This window comes from Stegastes partitus, unplaced genomic scaffold, assembly GCF_000690725.1.
Source record: "Stegastes partitus isolate 25-593 unplaced genomic scaffold, Stegastes_partitus-1.0.2 Scaffold1873, whole genome shotgun sequence".
NCBI classification, from domain to species: Eukaryota; Metazoa; Chordata; class Actinopteri; family Pomacentridae; genus Stegastes; species Stegastes partitus.
In genome coordinates, this window is record NW_007579604.1 from 10,858 (window position 1) to 31,489 (window position 20,632).

A 20,632-nucleotide genomic window follows, 5' to 3' on the forward strand; every position below is an offset into this window, starting at 1 on the left:
GGCAGAGACGCAAATGAAGGACAACAGCAGTTGATCTTTCGGAGCAAAGGGACGAAAAGATGCCTAATTTGGTTTGAGAAACAAGGAGACATTAACTGTCCTCGCTCTTCTTTGGTGTCTAATAGATGACTGATTTGTGAAGCTGAGAATGAAACAAAGATGCACTCCAATACGCAACCAAACTGTATCATGTTCATGTCTGTTTATTAACTTTCTCAACATATCCGTTCATCTGGTCTACTTCACATTTGCTGGTTGTGTTGCTGGAGATCTGAGGAAGTGCAGTGTAAAGCCTGAAGTCATTTGGATGGGCAGCTTAGTTGTTTTCTGTTTCACCTTTACAACAACATCCTCAGCAGGATTTTTGGAGTGTGACAGCTGGTCATGTGGTACAAAGTGCCAGTAGGCTTGTCTCATTTTACTAATTTCATCCTCTTCGGTCCTCTGGCCAGTGAGCCGGAAATCGATCTGAGTGCATCATCACAAAGGACGTCTCAGTTCCTAAAAATGTATATCGAGGATGGAGGAGGCTGCTGGAGGAGCTCTGAGGATGCACAGGTGTATCCTCCATGAAGTCTTTTCTGCACTCCTGAGATAAAAGAGGCGACACAGAGCTGGGATATACAAAACATGTCAGCAGCAGGATGACAAATGTGTGTATATGACATTCAATATAAACATATGTCACTCTTTATTTGTATATTACTACTTTGTGTGCCACGATTATTTTATACTCTGTACATTTGCGTCACATTTTGCTGTGTTGTGACTTAAAGCCGAGTCGAGGATGTACAATTAGTGAAATGAGATAAAGGGAGTGAACAGTGCAGCGTTTTACCCACAGCTGAACCTTGTTGAACTTTCAGCAAACAGGAAAAACAAATTGTTGTGATGCAGTTGCCTTTATCACAGTGGAAATATGTAGTACTTCCAATGTAAGTAGTTGAAATAGGTTTGCATATTTCAGCAAAAAAGAAAAAAAAATTTTGTTTCATCCATTCATTTTTTCTTTCAGTTATCCGGGATCAGGTCGCGGAGGCAGCAGACGAAGCAGGTCATTCCAGACCTCCTTCTCCCCAGCAAAGCTTCAAGTTCTTCCTGGGGGATCCCAAGGCATTCCCAGGCCAGATGAGAAATATAATCCCTCCAGTGAGTTCTGGGTCTACTCCGTGGTCTCCTCTCAGGCAGACGTGCTCAGAAAACCTCCAAAGGAAGTCTTCCAGGAGGCTTCCCAATCAGATGTCCGAACCCCTCAACTGGCTATTTTCAAAAGAGCAGCGACTCGTCTCCAAGCTCCCTCCGGATGTCAGAGCTTCTCATCCTATCTCTAAAGCTGACCCAACCACCCCACAGAGGCTCGTACAACTGGTAAATTGAGAGCTTCACCTTCCAGCTCAGCTCCATCTTCACCATGACAGTCCGATGCAACACCAGCATTACTGTTGATGCTGCGCCGAGCAGGGTGTCCCCCTCACGCTCCATTTTCCCATCACTCGTGAACAAGATCGAGATACTTAAACTCCTTCGCTTGGGGAAACAACTTCCCCCGAACCCGGAGGGAGCAATCCAGCGGTTTCCGGCAGAGAACCATGGCCTCGGACTCAGAAGTGCTGACTTGCATCCCAGAGGCTTCACACTCTGCTGCAAGACACTCCAGTGCGTGCTGAAGGTCACGGTCTGATGAAGCCAACAGCATCATGCCATCTACAAATAGCAGAGACACGATCCTGAAGTCCACAATCCGGACACCCTCCTCATCCGTGCTGCCTTGAGATCCTGACCATGAAGACCATGAACAGGATCAGAGACAAAGGTCAGCCCTGTTGGAGGAGTCCAACACCCATCAGCAATGTGTTTCACTTTGTGCCATCCATGACTACCACAGAAGTCCAATAACAGAACACCACTCAGGTTCGGATCAGGCAGGCTGTTCCTTTCAATCACCCCCCACCAGGTTTCTCCATCAATGCCTATGTGAGTGTTGAAGTCCCCCACGAAAGCTTTGTAGTCCCCAGGAGGCACCCCCTTCCAGGAGACCACTCAGAGACTCCAAGCAGGCCGAGTACTGTGAGTTTTCCCCTCTTCAACACTCAGTCGCAGAGAGGCGACCCTCTCATTCTCTGGGGAGAACTTCAACAAAGCAGCGCTCTGCCAGGGTCTGAGCCGCCTCTCACCCTGGCCGACTCCGAAAAAGTAGAGAGTCCAACTCCTCTCCAGGAGTTTGGTTCCAAAACTCTGTGAGTGGAGGTGAGCCCAATTACATCCAGCCAGCATCGCACCATCTCCCACACCAGCTCAGGTTCCTTTCCCACCAGTGGGGTTGATGTTCCACGTACCCACAACCAGTCTACGAAACCAGGGGGTGGCAGGCTTAGGTGTCCACTCCTGTCAACCGTCTGTATTGCTTTATGTTGGGTTTACTGGTATACCTGAATATTTTACTTCTTTACAGCCTATGTAGCCTGTTGTAGACTTCATTTTACTTCAAAGCTGTGATCTTATTGTTTCTTCTGTGTCTTATCCTGATAATCAAATAAAACAACTGACAATAAACCTTCTTTCATGGCATTTTCATGTGTTCTACTATTAGGTTTCATAGCAAGAAAAGCACAGGTGGAACTAATAACATTAACAATGGCTCACTTCCATCTTTGTGTCTCAGTCAGCTCTGCCACTGAGCCAGCATGAACAACACAAGGCCCTGAAACTGGAACATCTAGATTTAATGCACTCATGATTAGCATTATTAATTACGTTTGTGTTTGACGAGTGAAAATGTGTGAAAGACATCAACTGAAATGAATTACTGAGGCTGGAAACACAGATTGTACCGATTTTCACTGAGATTGCGTCCACTTTCAATAAACAATAGCTTCTGTCAGCAGAGCAAATTGGAAAACAGTGTAATCACGAATGAGTTTGAAAAACCTTAAGCATAGTACGGATGAGCAAAATACTGACTAACATCACAGTATGACAAATCAATTGTTTGGATGACAATAAAGTTATTACAAGGACGTTTTGCTAGGTAAACCAAAGCAACATTAACTGAAAACACCAAAAAATATGGGATTATAGCCCTACTCTGTTATGTGAAAGTCCTGTGACTCGTGTCTTCCCATATACACTGTGAAAGAAACTTACAAGTCATATGACATGGAACCAAGCCAATAAACTACATCAAACAAAAAAAAATAAACGAGGGCATCCCACCATTCTACAGCTTTTTTTATGACACTAATCCATTTCCACGTCCTATTAAAGAAAACTTATACAACATTTCCCCCCCATTTTTGAAAATACATTTCAGCAGGATTTTTTCAGTAAATCTTCAGTCACACAAAATATTAAATATGAAACAGCAGCCATGACAATCTCACTGCTCTTAGTTGTTCAGGTTTTAGGGAAATAGCTGGTTAAAGCTCATGAGCAGCCAATTGACACGCAAGAACCAGGGTCAATGCTGTGCTTCCTTTTTAGGAGCCTGACCAGGTTCATCATGTGCTTTGTCTGTTGACGCATACTTTCTCCAAAATCCAAAGGATCTCCACAAGGGAGATTTTTTTTCCCAAGAGGGGAGTAAATATCCTCCACATCGTCTTTTCTTGGCCGCTGTACACTTTGGTTTTCACTTTGCATCGAGCATATTGGAACAATGATTATCGAACCGACTGCACTCATCGAGATCAATGAATCATTACACCGAGTTTCCATTATAGCTGCAAATGTCTGCTTATCGTCTGCGTAAAGAAATATACAACATTGTGACAAAAGTGCTACGAAGCCTTCCTGACTTTATTGGATTTGTTTGTCTCACATAATTATTCTCACAAAGCACAAATCTGACCTCTGTGCAGATCAAAAAATTCGGACAAAACGTGTGACATGCACTGGAAAATGTACAAGTGGAAAGAAAATCCTGAAGCCTCTCTGGTGCTGTGCTTCACCCACAGAGTTATGCATCTGTTGCAGCGTCATGCTCGACGCGTGAAACCACACAGTAATGCCTAACAATGGCCAACGACAAATTAAACCAAGACATATAAGACTTGTTATCGCTTCTTGATGCTTCGGTGGCGGTGACACGTGTTTGAACTCTGGTGCTTGTGTGTCGCTGAAGTCTGTTTCGAGTTTATTGGCCCGTACAACGGACAGATGATGAAAAACTGGAGCCTGAACCGTTCCTCAGTCAGAGCACACATGGAGAAACCTCTGTCTGTGTGAAAAATATCAGCAAGTTATCGGCCTGGAAGCGATTAAGAAAATCCATTTTTAGCTTCTCCATGAGAGCTTTCCTAGAGGATAATGAATCTGACTGCCTCCACACACAGGAAATTTGTGTTCATGCTTGCATGCTCAGCAGTTTTCCACTGCTCTTTCCAATAGGAAGCACTTTGGTGACTCAACTATGATCAATGTTCTTCTATCAATATTCCAGTGCTCTGCTCATCCGCCGCTAGTCTTTCTTATCTTATTACCTTCATCTAGTTTACCTAAATGAATGTCAAGTGTACAATTTGCATTACACACAAATCTATAACCATTTTCCAATTTGCAGAGAAAATATGTTATAATGTTAAAATGCATAGCTGCACGTCTGCCAGGTTTCTTTGTTACCCTGCTCTCCATACTCTACAACCTTTTCTCTGACAACCAACCATCCTAATTTGTGTTGTAATCTAGTTTAAGATGCAATTCAAACAAACATTACTCAATATATACAGCACGAAAAACGTTGTATGCAATATGCAAAGGCGTCATGTTGCTCTGGGCAACAACCCTCCTGTTTTAGACAGGGCCAGCGTTTAGTGTTTCGCAAACATTGCATGGGTGTGACTTGTCAAGCGCATGTTCGCTTCAAGCAGATAATGCCAGACTGTTTTTGGTTTTATCGCCTAAAAATTACATTTTCAAGTTTGGACTTTTAGTTTGGAAGTCACCGTTAATAAAGTAGATTCAGACTCATGAAGGATTCTGTTATCCGGCTGCTCCACTGTAGCTACATAATGTTCCACTGGCGACAGCTCTGTTTCACCTTGTGTCTTGCATTTTTTACAGAGCTCTGGGACCTTCAGATGAGATGAGAGATGGTGTAACTTACCACTTTTTAAAACCTTTTTGGTAACTTAGTTAATTGGCATCATGTCTTTCACGTGGGGAAAAGGTATCAAGTCATTTGGAACCTGTCTCAAAGTAGCAAAGGCATCCAAAATAGTAGCTTTGGATGGCATTCAGAACTGGCTCTGCACTCTCTTTGTCATGCATATTTAAAGGGAAGATTGTTACCTCATGTGGTGGCAACAACTGCAAGACACTGCCGACAAAGTATGTGTCTGTAGCCCACTTATTTCCAAACAATAGAAACCGTAAAAAAAAAGGAAGATTTGGTTGCAAAATCTGCATTTGTTTTTGCAACCAAATCTTCATTTTCACTGTTTCTCTCATGTTGCTAATTCATTTTCCTGTGCACATGTGGAGCTTGCATGTCACAAACTCAGGAACTAGTGAATGAAGTTTAAAAAAAAAAAACAGTATATTGAAGAAAAAGTGCAAATTATGTTGTATTAGACAGACATCTCCTGCAGATCAATCATGAAAAATGACAACCATGTGAGATTCCTTTTTGCATCCAGCATCAAAACAAAAAGCTGTAGAGTTAATTTGCCTTCTACGATGCGACTACTGCACATGCGCACATTGTGGCGTCAATGCTGAAGAGATATATCGTGCAGCTCTGCACCCAACCTGCATCAACCACTCACCCATAAAGGATCATACCTCGAAAAACTTTGGCAGCCTTGTCTGTCCATGTGTCACGTAGCTGCAGCAGCAGAGGTAAAGAGGAGCTGACACCTGTCACAGATGTTGGAGCTAGCCAACAAGATAGCCCATATATCTGTCTATCCGCGGCTACCTGACATATGTCATCAAGCTCGAGCCAAGGAACTAAGCAGTGTCATTTCTGCTAATATCTGCGTTTAACACTGATGCCAGCAGTCATGTGGAAATGACAGGGAAAAAGCAGATGATATCAGTGAACATTCGATGGTGTGTTCATCTTTAAAGTCAGAAAAAACAACCTGTGACGTCAAAGTTTAAAAAATGTACTCCAACATTTTGATTATGTTGTCAGTTGAACCATTACGCTGCACTTTCGGCGCTTTGCTTAGAATCTTGTGCATCAAAAAAGAAAATAAATAAATAAAATAACATCCTACACAAGGGAGAAAAGCAGCAGCTGTCAGTTCTGGAAAAAAGCAATAACTGTGATATGAGGTTTCAGTTGTGCGTTTTCATTATGCCAACACTAGCTAAAGCCCAAAACTCCAGCTGCGTCGAGATCGCTGAGACGCATGTCAAACACTAATGTAGTGTGTCATGTGGGAATGATAGCAGTGTGTCTGTATCTCTGAAGCGTCACATCCTGTTTTAGACAGGGCCATTTCAAAAACACCCGACTGACAGTTTAAAATGACAAGGCGTCAGCCACAGTGGGGGTTTGAAGACCACAACAAAAATAGAGTTCTCCGTCTACGCAGGCCCGGGCACCTCGCTGTGTCTGAAAGCTCGGGGTAGCCACCATGTTTACAGGACAAGCTACTGGCAGGTTTCAGGCTGTAATACACTCAGTTTCCAAATAAACATTACTGATGAAGTCAATTTTACTTCAAATAGGGAGTTCCAAAAGTGACATAATGTGATGCATTTTTAAGGAACAAAGGTCCACCTGGTTAGATTGGTCTCCACTATGCCTCTGTAACATGTAGAGTTGGACTCATTTCTACTGGAACTGAATATTTATCACGTCCAGTCCCCAGGCACATACACTCACGCTTAATTACAGGCCTGGTTACACATCATCCACCTCGTCACATGACCACTGAGGGCACTATTGGCAGAATTTAGTTAGTGTCGTATTTTTTCTAATTTAAAACGACCCTATCATGAGAATTTTGCCTGAAATTGAGAGATGCCTTACAGGTTTTTTGGTGGCATCACAGTTGGTGGACAGTGACGGAAGACAGAACACATATCGGAGTTTAGATTTAATAGATTTCCATTAGGAACAGCTATAGAGTGGGTCAGTAAGAAAGAAAAAAAAAAAAAAAAAGGACGATGGTTTCAGAGATGTTTCGATAAGGAAAGCGAGGCGATGTTTACCGTCCATCTTCTACATTCACACTCGAGGAATATTACTCTAATATTTCTCTGCTCCTGATTTCTTTTATTTTTTTCTCTAAGACACACACTTTCCAACTGACACACAAACAGACCCACACTCAATCAGTTTCCCAGCATGCGTCTGTGACACACAAAACTACACAGGCAAAACCCTCCACTCCCCACCCATCGCAGTCGCACACACCCACAACCTTGTCATTTCCTATGACATCCGCAGCCTCCATTACCTGCATGCATTAACAAACCCCTCTGATGTTAAAAATTATACATTCATACATTTGAATAATTCAGATTATTTTAAAAGCTGTGCACTCACACTCTCTCTCTCTCTCTCTCTCTGGCTTTTTTTTTTTTTTTTCCACATGGAATGAGAGCTATTTACCTCAAATCGTATTTGAATAAATCCCATAAATCCTTTCAAAGTTCCCTGAGATAAACCAATCAAATACCCCCAACGCTGGCTGACTGGCCAATCAAAATTAGCATTCATACTTGCAGCTTATTTTTATTCAAAATACATCAAATAGCAAATCAAATTGCAGGGTCTATTTGTAAGGCTCAATTTGTTTGAGATAAGAAAAAAGGTGGCGAATAGATAGAAAGGGGCGCTGCTGCACTGCCGTAATGTAATTCTAAACCTAACAAAAATATTTGATGGAGGAAAACAGGGAGCCTTTGATTCATAAATGTGCTGGATGATTCCATTTGTTTAACAAAAGCAAAATATATTATGTGAAACAGACAAAATCTATATATTGGATGGCCACAGGGTGCGGACGCCAAATTATTTCTGAGATGAAACTGGCTTATCGCGCTCGCCAGTGAGTGTGTGTTTGTTTGTTTGTTTGTGTGTGGAGGTAATTAAGTATGGTGCGCGAAAAATCTCTAAGTTCGAACCTCTCATCTACACGCAAACAGAGTTTTAGTTTATTAGAACGGGATGATTTTTGAAAACTCTGCAAAATCAGAAATTTGGAAAATTTAGGAAATCAATAAACATGTGCCATAAACAACAACAACAACAACAACAACAACAACAACAGTAGTGGTGGATATGTACCAGTTTCTTTACATTTGGATAGCAGTGGAAGTTACAAGAGCTTCAACTAGCAACGCTGCACCACTTCACTGTCACACAAATTGTCTGCTGCACCAAATATCACCTGCTCCACAGCATCCATGGTGTAATGTTTTTGTGTCATATCACTTTTTGGATAAAACTTGTCCTAAAACAGAAGGTGACAACATCCATACTATTGTGTACAACACGTGGGTTGACAAACTGTGTCACAGCAAGAAGAACACATTTACATTTTTACTTACTTTCAATAGTATTTGAGCTTTTAATTCTGACTATATGCGTAATAAAGAACAGTGTCTCAACAGTGAAACCTCGCCTCTCCTCCCTCGTCTCTGTTTCTGTCTTATTCTAACTGTCTGTAAATCATACCAGGCGGTAACCTCCTGCTTCCTTTTTCTCTTTTAGAAAACATCCAACTGTCTCAGACACTCATGTTTCCTGCATTGTGACAGATTAACCTCCACCTCCAACAAACACACACACACACTTGTGTTTCCAAAAAGTTCACTGCAGTCCAAAATCTGCTTCAGTGCATGTTGCTTTATTACTTTGATTGATTGATTGATTCCTTTATCATTGAATTTATTTAAAGCATGTTACCTACTGTGTCATGAAGCCTGTACTTCATGCTTTGCTCGGATAAGTGTTTGTTCTACAATGTGTACCTGCAGTATTTGTAGGCTGGTACAGCAAATATGAGCCACACAGGGTCTGACAAAAATATCAGCACGCCCTGCATTTTAAACTTCTCTGAAACAAGTGCAAAGAGCAGGTGTATTTTCACTCTGTTTTTTCCTGCTTCACACATGTGCAAAAAACACACACCGAGGTTCAAGCAGCTGGTGAGTTTGCCCTTGACTGCCCACCCTGTGGCAGTGGCATGGATGCAGCTGTTTTAGAGGGTTCTGGGTGGGATTTAGAAAGCCGTGTCCTTGTCAAGGGTATATATTCTAGTAATAAACCGAGGCTGTGTCCAGACCAACACCAGCATCGCTTTAAAAATGTTAGGCCTCTTGTTCATATCACTGAACGGCTGCATCGGCAGCGCTGGTGCTGCAAGGGGGGAAATGAAGCAATTTTATATTTGACAGTTAAGTTGCAGTAGTCAAACAGAAAAGCTCTGTGTCATAGACCACATGGGGAAAAAAGTTCCAACTTATCTCTTGAACTTGCAAACACTGAGAAAGACATTTAAAATATTGCTGCTCTGGAAGCTGTTCTCAGTTGTAATATTGTGTCGAAAAAGGCAACACAGCTATTACTGTATGTTTTGTTTTTGTTTTTTAACTCTGTGTGCCAGCATGAATCTCTGGACCAAGAAATCCTGAGAGCTCTCTGTAACAAAGCATTTTATTCAAAAGTTATATCATCAGCTGACTATCAAGTGCTTTTTGAAGCAGGAAGTTCCTAAAAAACTGAGTTGCACAACAAACAACTGTTGGCATCTCACAGCCAGTCGGGTGCTGCTGGTTTATTCGTCAGATGGGACACGTGAAAAAATAAAGATGTGTTGCTGGAACATTTTCTTTTTTTAAAATAAAAGCCATTCTGTACATTCTGTACAAGACCTTCAGATGGAGAAGATGAAGGCAATGAGCTGAATAAGTAGGCAGCGTGTTTGTTCACTTGAAGGTTTTTCCTACACATGAGCACATTTTGGTGACAGTAGAAATAAGATGACTGCAGTTTGGAAAAAAAATAAATGAATAAAAGAATTGGCCTGGGTAGTTTAGTCAGTCTGAAAAAAAAAAAGTTTTGATAGATTTTCATGTCTCTGACACCTACTAATGAAATGAAAAATACTTCATTTATCCCAGAAGGGAAATTCAATTCAATAAAAAATTTTAAAAATTCAATACTAACCAACAGGATTTAACCCCCTGAACCCCTACACCTGTTGACAGGTTTGAAAGGCATGTTGTGCTTTAAAATAATATATATTAAAAAATAAAATTTCCAAAATGATGCCATTTATCAGAGGCAGAATTTGCAAAAACAGAACAACTGGTTGGATTTTTATTTTTTTTATCTTTATGACTGTCCTGGAGCTAATTCTGCAGTTCCATGTGAAGTTTTAACCAGATCTAAGTTATAATAACTTTATTGTAAATGTGTAATTTAAAATGAACCATTTACCCGAACACCAGTCTGTAAAATAAATCAATATCTAAATAAATAAAAAACATAATAATTCATCCCTCCTCGGGGCAACTTGTGAGCCAGCTGTGACCGACAGTCACATGACAAAAATGAAGTGACTCTCGGCTGAGCTGCAGGCAGTGTTTACACAGATCAGATAGAAGACATGCATGGAAACAAATTAGAGAGATCGAGAGGAAAATAAAAACATACTCGAGCAATAAAACAAATGCGGCATATAAAGGAACAAGCTGTCTGAAGACACAATCCAACATATTGAGTGAATTAATGTGAACAGAAGTGTGGAAAAACCCAAAGTTTGTTGAGGTTATAAAAAATGTAAGAAGCAAAATATGTCTGTATACTTTATGGTATACAGGACTTGGAAATTGTTGCATTTTTAACATTTTTTGCATAATAAACAACAAAAGAAATTCAACTTTTTTTTGTATGATTTATGTTATTATCACTTAAAATAAGGGTCCTCTCTACTTCTAACCATTGTTCCATAGTGGTGAAGGACAAAAAACGCCCAAGATATTATTAATACAAAAAAATGTTCATGGTTTTAGAAAATATGTGAATGAGCAATGAAATGTCTTTGTATTTTTAGGGTACGTTTCTACAAAGGGAATACAACGATTGTGCACGAGTAGATTTTTAAAAAAAAATATGTGCCAATTCAACGTGCAATACAAAAGCCATAAACTCAATGACAGCTCCTCGATGAGATAGCTGCCCGCTTGTGTTATCGATGTGCAGACTTGCCCTTGACTGACCCGCCTGGGGCTCTAATAGAGGCTCGGCCTGCTGTGCAGTTGGGGATTCTGGGAATGTGCTCTTAAGGAACAGATGCCAGGGCACAACAGCTGTTCCTCTGGCATCAAGCTAGAGCCAACTGGCCGGACCCTCTACCCAAGAACAAAAACATCAACATGTGTTACTAAAACCTCCCCCTCTTAATAGGACACACAAACACACGCAACACACTCCAGCCACAGCGAGTCTGAACTTAACTGATACCAAGAGCCACATTTAAGGGCAGACACACAAAATAATGAACCGAAAACAGTCTATTTAGCCTCAAATTTACAGCATATAAATGAGGTGTATTAATCAGTCTATTTGTCAGACATTTACTGACCCTTATGGCAACTGAAGTACCTCTTTTTTTTTTTAATGACATATATCAACACCATAATTCAAAATCATGTCGTGACTATGTATAAAAAAAAAATGGAAGTACTCACCCTGGAAGGACTGCCTGGCTCTCTCCACCAGCTCCTCAATGGGATAGCTGGCCAGGTCTCCTCTAGCGTGCTTAGTCTTGCAGTAGGTACACGCATTAAGACACCTGCAGCGACAGAAAACAGATGAGAGAAAGAGTTCAGGAGAAAGACGTGGACGTGCACCTTCACCGTCGGCACTGCGAAAAAAAGAGCAGTATTCTCCCAGGGTTAGGGTTTGTCTTGTTCTGTTGAATTTTTGCTTTTTTGTGTATTAACCACTGAAGCTACAACAACAAAAAACAACCGTTAAATAATTCTGTATTTAAGAAATGACATTTTTAAAATTGCAGCAATTTACACTAAGTTTTAATTTGCCTTTAAACGCTGCTTTGAAATTGGGATAAAACTATGGACGGTTTCACTGCCGTAGGTATACCTACGATTAAGCCCCAACCTATTTGCCAAATTTTTATTCATAGCTCATATTCATTTGACTAGCAGGTTTCTTCTGGGTGAAAATAACTGAAACAAGTGACAAAAGATGACCATCTATCTTGTTTGAGGTGTTAATTTAAATTCTGACCATGTCTATGTCTTGTTTTTCATTTTTATTCCAATTTTATATATTTTTTAAATGCCACGGTCAAAGTTGGGGGCTGCAAGGTGGAGCAGTGGTTAGCATCATTGCCTCGCAGCTAGAAGGTCGCCGGTGAGGACACCCGGGATCTTTCTGCATGGAGTTTGCATGTTCTCCCCGTGCAGCGTGGGTTCTCTCTGGGTTCTCCGGCTTCCTCCCACAAGGTCCAAAAACATGTTGAGGTTAATTGGTGATTCTAAATTGTCCGTAGGTGTGAATGTGAGTGTGCTTGGTTGTCTGTCTCTAAGTGTAGCCCTGTGATAGACTGGTGACCTGTCCAGGGTGTCCCCTGCCTTCACCCTAAGTCAGCTGGGATAGACTCCAGCTCCCCGCGACCCTAGTGAGGATTAAGCGGTCTATAGATAATGGATGGATAAACGTTCAAAGTTATCCTTTCTCAGCAATCAGTGGCAAAGCCTTTATTATTCACCATCAAATGGTTCTTCTTCTTACTAACAGGCTTTCTTTGTGTCTCCACTGGGATTTTGTTCCTTTCTGTGATGATCTCCAGGTCTTTAAGGTTTGAAGGTTTCTTTGTCATCACTCTGGTCTTCAGTTCTCTCCACAGACTCTTGATGGGATTCAGGTCTGGACTCCAAAATGTTGTTTTCTTTCAGCCATTTGCTGACCACCTATATTCCAAATCATTGTCTTGTTGGAAGCTCCAATGCTACTAAACCACAAATTCTTCTGCAGACTGTCTGATGTTTTCCTCCAGAATCTTAGATGCTGTTTACTTTGACAAGGTTGTCTGGCTCATCAGCTGAACAGAATGCCTCCAACACTTTACAATCTCACCACCATGTTTGACTGTGGCGAGGGGGTGACTGGAGCTGACTGCTGCTGCTTCTTCTTTTTCGTTCACTAAACAGAAGTCCTTGAGTCAAAATCCTTTCATTTCAGTCTTATTCAACCACAAAACTAATGACAAAAATGTACTTTGTTGTCCAGGTGAGCTTTCACAAAGGCTGGGTGAGCTTTTTGTGCCTTGGAGAGGACAGGCACCATGAACCCTGGCCAGAGATCGGCTTTGTCCAGTATCCGCTGGAATGTCAGCTACTAGCATCCGTGCCAGTGCGGGACTCACTTTCAGCTCCCTACCATGACCTTAGAGATTATTCACAGTGTGGAACTCCTTGTACTTTTTCATTACACTTTGCACTGTGACCACTGACACTTAAAAACACTTTGATTTGACTTTGTGGCCTTTCCCGCATAACTCTGTCTCTGCACCCTCATAGCAATCTCATTAAGCTTTTTCGGCTTCAGTCATTACTTAATATTGACAAGTGACTGACTAAAGAACTACTGTATTATCTATTTTCAGTTTATAGTGTATTATAATGCTCTGGAACATGGTGGAAATTACTAGAACCATTTAAAAAAGCATTTCAGCTGCTTTTTCTTTTTTTAACTGGCAAAATTTTCAAGATGATGAATACTTTTGGACATGGTATCTTTAGTAAAAAGGTAAATTTAGAAATCCGAGCATGAAGCAGTTGATATCTATCATCTATTGTCACTTGTTTATGTCATTACCATCTAAAAGAAGAAAACAATCACTTTAAATCAAAACTTGGCATTGGTATGATTTATTCTGGGCTAAACTGGAGCTCAAACAAACACTCCTGCAACAAATCCTAACTTTATTGAGGTGATAATATTCAGTTTTAACTAGTGATGCATGATATTAAAATTTCTGGCCGATACCGATATCTGAGACTAAGATTTTGATATCGCCGATAACCGATATCACTGATGTCGATATTCAATTTTTGTTCACACCGAAAAATGAGCATAAGCAAGCACTGTGAGAACATGAAAACTATTCAAAAGAAACCTATACCCAATTAGACCACATAATCTTCTTTATTACGCAACAAAATGAAAACATATTTAAACATGTTTTAACATATTTACTTCCAGGACTATTTAAGTGAACATATCTGTGAAACAGCAGCGATATCAAATGTAGAGACGAAGGCACTAATGTTAGATGATCATTGGTTTTTTACATCGGCTAAATTTGTTCATTGAACCGATACCGATATATGGGAAAAAAAACACTAATATCGGCCGATACCAATGTGGTTGCCGATATATCGTGCATCCCCAGTTTGAACTGTTTTAACTTTATCAGAATTTTGGAAGCTGTAGTTTGTGATACGGTTGCAGTGACAGGTGTTTAGGTCAGGACTGTTGAGTTCGACTGCATTTGTTTTTGTTTGAGTGTATATGATTTTAAATATAACATCTCAAACTCGTGAAAAGCCGCAACTGACAACACAATAAATTCAAAGATAACTGAACCGTAACTGTGGGGCAAGACTGAGAAGAGCAGAGTGAGTACACAAATGAATAGAAGAGGCTCTTAAAAGAAGACTATTGATGGATACTCAGTGAATAGAGCAGAAGCACCACACGCAACAGGGCAGTCAAAACTACCCTTTTCTTTCCTAAAGTGTTCATGAGGACGTCAGCTAATTCCAAAATGACCGTGGACAGCTGTCTCTCAGGCCGAGGCAAGCAGTGGAAAGACTGGACTCAATGCATTGTTTTGTTTTTTAAGAAGTAGAGCGGCTTAATTCAAATTGACCATGAAAGGATGGGGGGTAAGACAATAAAGCAGAAGAAAATAAGAAACAAAATACACAGAATAAAAGGAAGAATAGTGCCTCACAGCAGATCCAAAAGCATGGCAGGGTATAAACTCTGGGGGAGTCTTTGTTTAAGATGAAGGAGGCTTTTCTTCAAGTGTTGTATGTAAATCGCTATTGAAAAGAAGAAGAAAAGCCACTATTAAAGGCATTTACTCCATTTGGGTTTCATTTCTGACCTCCAATTTGACATAGTGGGTTTAGAAATATATGCTGTTATTACCACAGTGGGTTTTTATTCAGGCACTCTCTTGGATTTGGCTTTAATTCCTTCCAACGGTTCAAGTTAGTTGCAGGAGCATGCTGCTGGGTCATATGAGTTAAACACTGTGGTATCCCAGAACCAGAAAACTGCATCTCAAGGGGTGCTTCCAAGAACTCACCCGAATACGACTGATAATGGAGTCCAGCTACTCGTAAAGAAAACAACATGACTCTATATTAAAATGGCAGACAAAAGATCAAAAGCTCAGAGTGCGTCACAAAGTTGAAGCTGTTTTTTCTGTGGAGCTTTAGCACTTCAGCTCGATGACAAAAACATCTCACACCAAAGATTAATAACCATCAAATGCAGTGATGTAAGAGAGCTAGTATGAGACTATGAAATCAGGCTTCTGCAGATAACAAGCGTAAACCCTGTATCTGCCCGTGACAGACTCGTGCAGAAGAAGAAACGCGGATTTCCCAGAAACTCAACACAAACAGACACAAACTCCTGCTGAAGCGCGGATACAACTGTTGGCATATTTACATAATGTGTTTATGAGTTGGGTCGTGTAGACTCCGCTTTGTTCCAAAGGAACACTTTGCTGAGGAAAAACCATTTCTCCTCAATTACTTGTTACAGTTTAATGTCTGTCACACTGAGAGATCTCGCAGTGGATCCTGACTGTCTTGTCCACACAGTGAGCACAGCAGCTCTGAAGAGAATAGAGTCAGACGTTACTGATCAAGCCGAAGAACGGCATATCAGAGAAATTTGCTTCTCCGTAAGCATAGAAACTGTGCTTCACAGATATCGTTTTAACAAAATCTAATACAAAAAGCTTATTTTAAAATGGTCTATTAATGGTTCACATACGTGGGACTGCAACACATTCACGGCAGGGCGATGCAAAGTTTGACCTCAATCCACTACTGCAGGCTACTGAACAGACTCATTAGCAGTAAGGTAACCCGCTGAACCCAGTTTAAAAGCCATGTTGTCTTTAAAAGAAAAAATAGCTTTAAAAAAGACATAGAAAATCATCGGATTGTCAATTTTCCCACAGTCCTTGAACTAATCTTCTGTAATGTGCTGTCCCGTTTTGAATCAAATCTAAGCTTCAGATTGTGACATTTCATCAAAATCACTTCATTTCATATGTCTCATTACGAAAAAATAAAAAATAGCAAAAACAAACCGTTTGCTTTAACCAGAGTCAGAAAAAAACTACAAATTCTGAGCTCATTGGCACAAAAGTGAAGCCACGAGCGACTTAGACGTAGTTGAAGGCTAAGAATTCAGGGACTTTCTGGTTGAAAGGGATGGAACTGAACTGAAGACTGAAGACACAGAGCAAGCACCAGACAATTATGGAAACTAGATAACATTGCAAGTAGTGAAACGTTTATACGATGTACAGTTTTAAAAATAAAAATTCACTGGTAATATGAGTGGACACTTGGAAAAACTTTCTACATGTTGATTTTGTGTTCTTTTAATTTATATTAAACAAAAATTATTTTTTTTTTTGTTGTTTTATGGGATTTTAACTTTCCTATACTGTAAAAAATACAATTTCTCTCTGCTTCTAGCCATAGAGCTGCAGGACTTTATATCGCAGTGAGCAAAAATGGCCAAAATGTGCTTGGGGTTCAAAGAATTTTAAAAAATCTGTGAAAAATTAAGATAAATCAAAACAAGTCACCCTTTCAGTGATTTTAGGGAACCCACATTTTTCAAACGCAATCTTTCCACTACACTATAACAATACCTTTAAAATGGTTTTTGAAATACAATCAAAATGACAGGAGCATTTTTAATGTCACAAATCAGGAGAGGAGACGAGAATCCAGCGATCCACTCATCTATTCATCCATCTCAGAGTATTGCTTATCCTGGCTGAGGGCACTAAAGATGGCAGCTAGGTCACAGGACCTCGCTGTGGAGAAAACACAGACAGATGGGACCCTGCGAGCGTGCACGTGCGCACACACACAAAGGCACACGCACACAGACACACACCACCAGGGGGTCCATCCATCTTAATGTGATCAGGCCCAGCTGAGTGGATCACACCAACATTAATCTCAAGAGACAGTCAGTGGCCTGCTTGGGTGTCTGTGTGTGTGTGTGTGTCTGTGTGTGTCTGTATCTGCATCAATTATGTGTGTGTTTCTTGTGTGCTACTGCTGCTGAACATTTGTCCGGTATCACAACAACGCATTAGCAGTTTCGACTTCTCCATTAGCCTGAACAGACTGCGTCGACTACTCAGCACCCTCAGATCAACAGTGACTGAAGGAGACTCATATTTGGCTGAGAAGTTTGCGGTTGTTGTTCAATTTTATTTCACTTCAGTCCAGCGACAAGGAGAATATTTCGTTGCTGTTTATGAAAAAAGTTGCCGACGACGAAAGCATCGAACACTCGGGCGGTGTGAAGTAAAAGTACTTCCAGACTTAAACATTTCTCCTCCTTATCGGCCTCCATCCTCTCCCTACTTTGTATCTGTCCTCTCTCCCTTCTGTTTCATCCCAGTTAATTAAACCACAGAGGTAGCTGTTGTACCTGACAACAGTGTACTTCATCAATGTGTTACAATGAGAAAGGCTACCTCCCCAGTGTGTGTTCGAGTGTGTGAGTCTGAGACGGGGAGGCTATTGTGTGGCTTCAGCCTTGAAAAGGTAACAAAGAAAGGAAAGCCCGAGGTTCCTCTATACATTTGTAAACCTCCCTCGACGTACACAAACACAGTATGGTTCCCCTCGGAGAGGTTCCCGCGTGGAGCATCTCGGAGACGCAGGCTGGGATGGAGCTGAGCGGGTAAAAGGTTTCCTCAATGATAAGCATTTTGGATCAACACATTAATTAGAAAACTGCTCTGTGCATAAACAAATTGGGCCATTGGTGCATTTAGAGTGTGTGTGCGCGTTTGTGTGTGTTCACGAGGGCTTGTATTGTGCCAGCTTCAAAATGTAATTATGAAAACAAAGCTTAAACTGCGAGGGGAAGTCTGAGCGCCGAGCGCGAGATTATTCCACCGCACTTATTGTCAGGGCCGGGAGAGACGGGCGAAGTGGGTATATAAGCAAACAAAAATCTTAAAACTGCCATTATAAGAAGGAACAATGCCCCGAGCCTGTAAGTTTGCTGTTAGTGTCATCTCAAAGTCAAAGTGGAGGTGGCAAAATAATACGGAGTCAAGGAACAAAGAATGCCGACACAATGGAGTTAAGACCTATTAAGAGCAATGAATAGAGGATGATTAGTAATTCAGAAAAAGATTAGCAGTTAAACCCATTTTAGGTTACATGTGAACTTTGCGCCAACACCAAGGATGCCGTGTGACTCCAATAAAGGTAATATTCCTTATAGCCGAGATATTATTTATTGAAACCAAAAACTCGCTGTGGAGCTTAGCCATCTTGGCTCGCTTTTCAAGCAAAGAAAAATTGTGTTTATTAAGTGGAGACGGAGCAAAGAAACAGTGAGGATAAACCGAATGACAGAAATGCACAACAGAGTCGGTGGAGACTCTGGGTCAGACGGAGAAATACAAACTCACTCAAGGTTTTCCTCACCAATATTTCATATTAGGGCTATTTTTGCATATTTGTGAGTGTGTGTACATGTGTGCACGCTTCCTTTCATCTTCTGCTGTGTCTATGAGTGTGTCCTAATGCAGCTGGGGCCCATTTCTCTCAGCGTTCAATCCTGCCTTTGTGTCTGACCTCTTGAATTCTGTTAGTGAGTCTCATGCTCCCAGTACTGAAAGAACTGTGTGCGTGCGTATGTGTGTGTGTGTGTGTGTGTGTGTGTGTTTCAGAAAATGAGTCACATGCTGATCTGAGTTTTTTTGCAGCGACTACAGCAGCCTCGCTTGTTGTTTTGACTGGAAAAAAGAGGCAGCACGTGCATGTGTGTGAGAGCATGTGTTTTTGTGTGTGAAACCGCAGCAGCACGTCTACGAAGGAACCGCGAGTGTTTTCCCAACTTCTTGTTTTGTCTGTGTACGGACCTGAGATAGTGTTTGTGTTAGATCAGTCGGCCCATTGTTGCTACTCAAGAATGGTGTTTGTTATTGAACGCGCAGACTCGCCGTTGAAGTCAAAGCGTCGATGTGAAGTCGGGTCAGCTGATTTACTGCTCGGCCAACTAATCATGTCGCCTGCTGACCACTTCACTGTGTAACTGATGAAACACCTTTTCTGATCGTCGACCCGTCTAACTGTCAACCTGATTGAACAGATGCACTCGTACAGCAGAGACGCTCTCCGACTGATTCTCTGACAAACTGAATGACGTGCTCGAGCTAACTTAGTGACTGGATTGAACCGGGTTTCACAAGTGACTGTCTGTCTGACTGACTCACTTTATTATTCAGTGAATTCATCAATTTGTGTGATTTAAACTGAACTTTAACTCTGCTACACTGCTTCTGTGATCACCTCCTACCTTGGTACACACTGCTTCAGCTAACTCTATGAACAACGGGGAAAACTAAGCCAGTCAGCGGCAAGATGCTAACGCTGCAAGCAGCAACCCATTTCCTCCGACTGACACCATCAGAACACTTTGCAGCAAGAACTGTGCCCATCATCAGAACCACAACTCTTTTGTGGAACTGCCACCTATCTTCGCTTTGATGGACTGGTAATAGGGTAGCTAGCATAGAAACAATCTACAACATCATGGTTATTGGGTAGTTGGCTCCACCACACCACTAAGTCGAAGCTCTTTATGCTTCCCATGGACACAGGCTCTTGCATGCAAACTAAAATCCATCCATCCTGGGAGCCTATCCCAGCTGACATAGGGCGAAGGCAAGGGACACACTGGACAGGTCACCAGTCTATCACAGGGCTACACTTAGAGACAGACAACCAAGCACACTCACATTCACACCTACAGAGAATTTAGAATCACCAATTAACCTCAGCATGTTTTTGGACTTGTGGGAGGAAGCCGGAGAACCCAGAGAGAACCCACGCTGCACGGGGAGAACATGTCACCTTGCAGCCCCAAACTAAAATAATTGCACCATAATCCACATATACAAGGAAACTCCAATATCTCACTTCACACTGACTCTTTTTTTTCTAGTCTACAATGTGGGTTCAAGCACATAGTTCACAGGAAGGCAGAACAATAACACACACACACACACACACACACACACACACACACACCACACACATGCTTTAGTTCTTTCTATGTACATTTAGTTAGATTTATTGTACATATTATGTGTTTTAGTCTCATTAATAAATGCTTATTATATATAACTGCTGGTCTATTTTTTGTTGCACAAGAGATAATTTGCCGACCTCAACTAAAAACTCCGTATATCTTTAACCTTCATCACTATTGTTGTGGCCATGTTGGTTGTAGTTGTCTGTTTAAAAAATAGTCAGAGTTTTAAACTGATAGCATCTCCCTAATTGTTACCAAGCTCGACATAATCACGCAGTTGCATCTACACTGGTCAAGTAGATTAAAGGT

The 20,632-nt window shown here is 41.2% G+C and overlaps 1 protein-coding gene across 1 annotated transcript in view; it reads right to left on the reverse strand.

The window, feature by feature from the left end:
- Window positions 1-4,052: 4,052 nt before the first annotated feature.
- LOC103372966 (threonylcarbamoyladenosine tRNA methylthiotransferase-like) overlaps window positions 4,053-20,632 on the reverse strand; it is an 84,122-nt gene continuing 67,542 nt past the window's right edge. The window contains exons 5-6 of the mRNA XM_008302747.1: window positions 11,653-11,756; window positions 4,053-4,216 (exon numbers count right to left, since the gene is read on the reverse strand). Of these exons, the coding sequence (XP_008300969.1) occupies window positions 4,053-4,216; window positions 11,653-11,756 (268 nt within the window). The remainder of the gene's footprint in view (window positions 4,217-11,652; window positions 11,757-20,632) is intronic.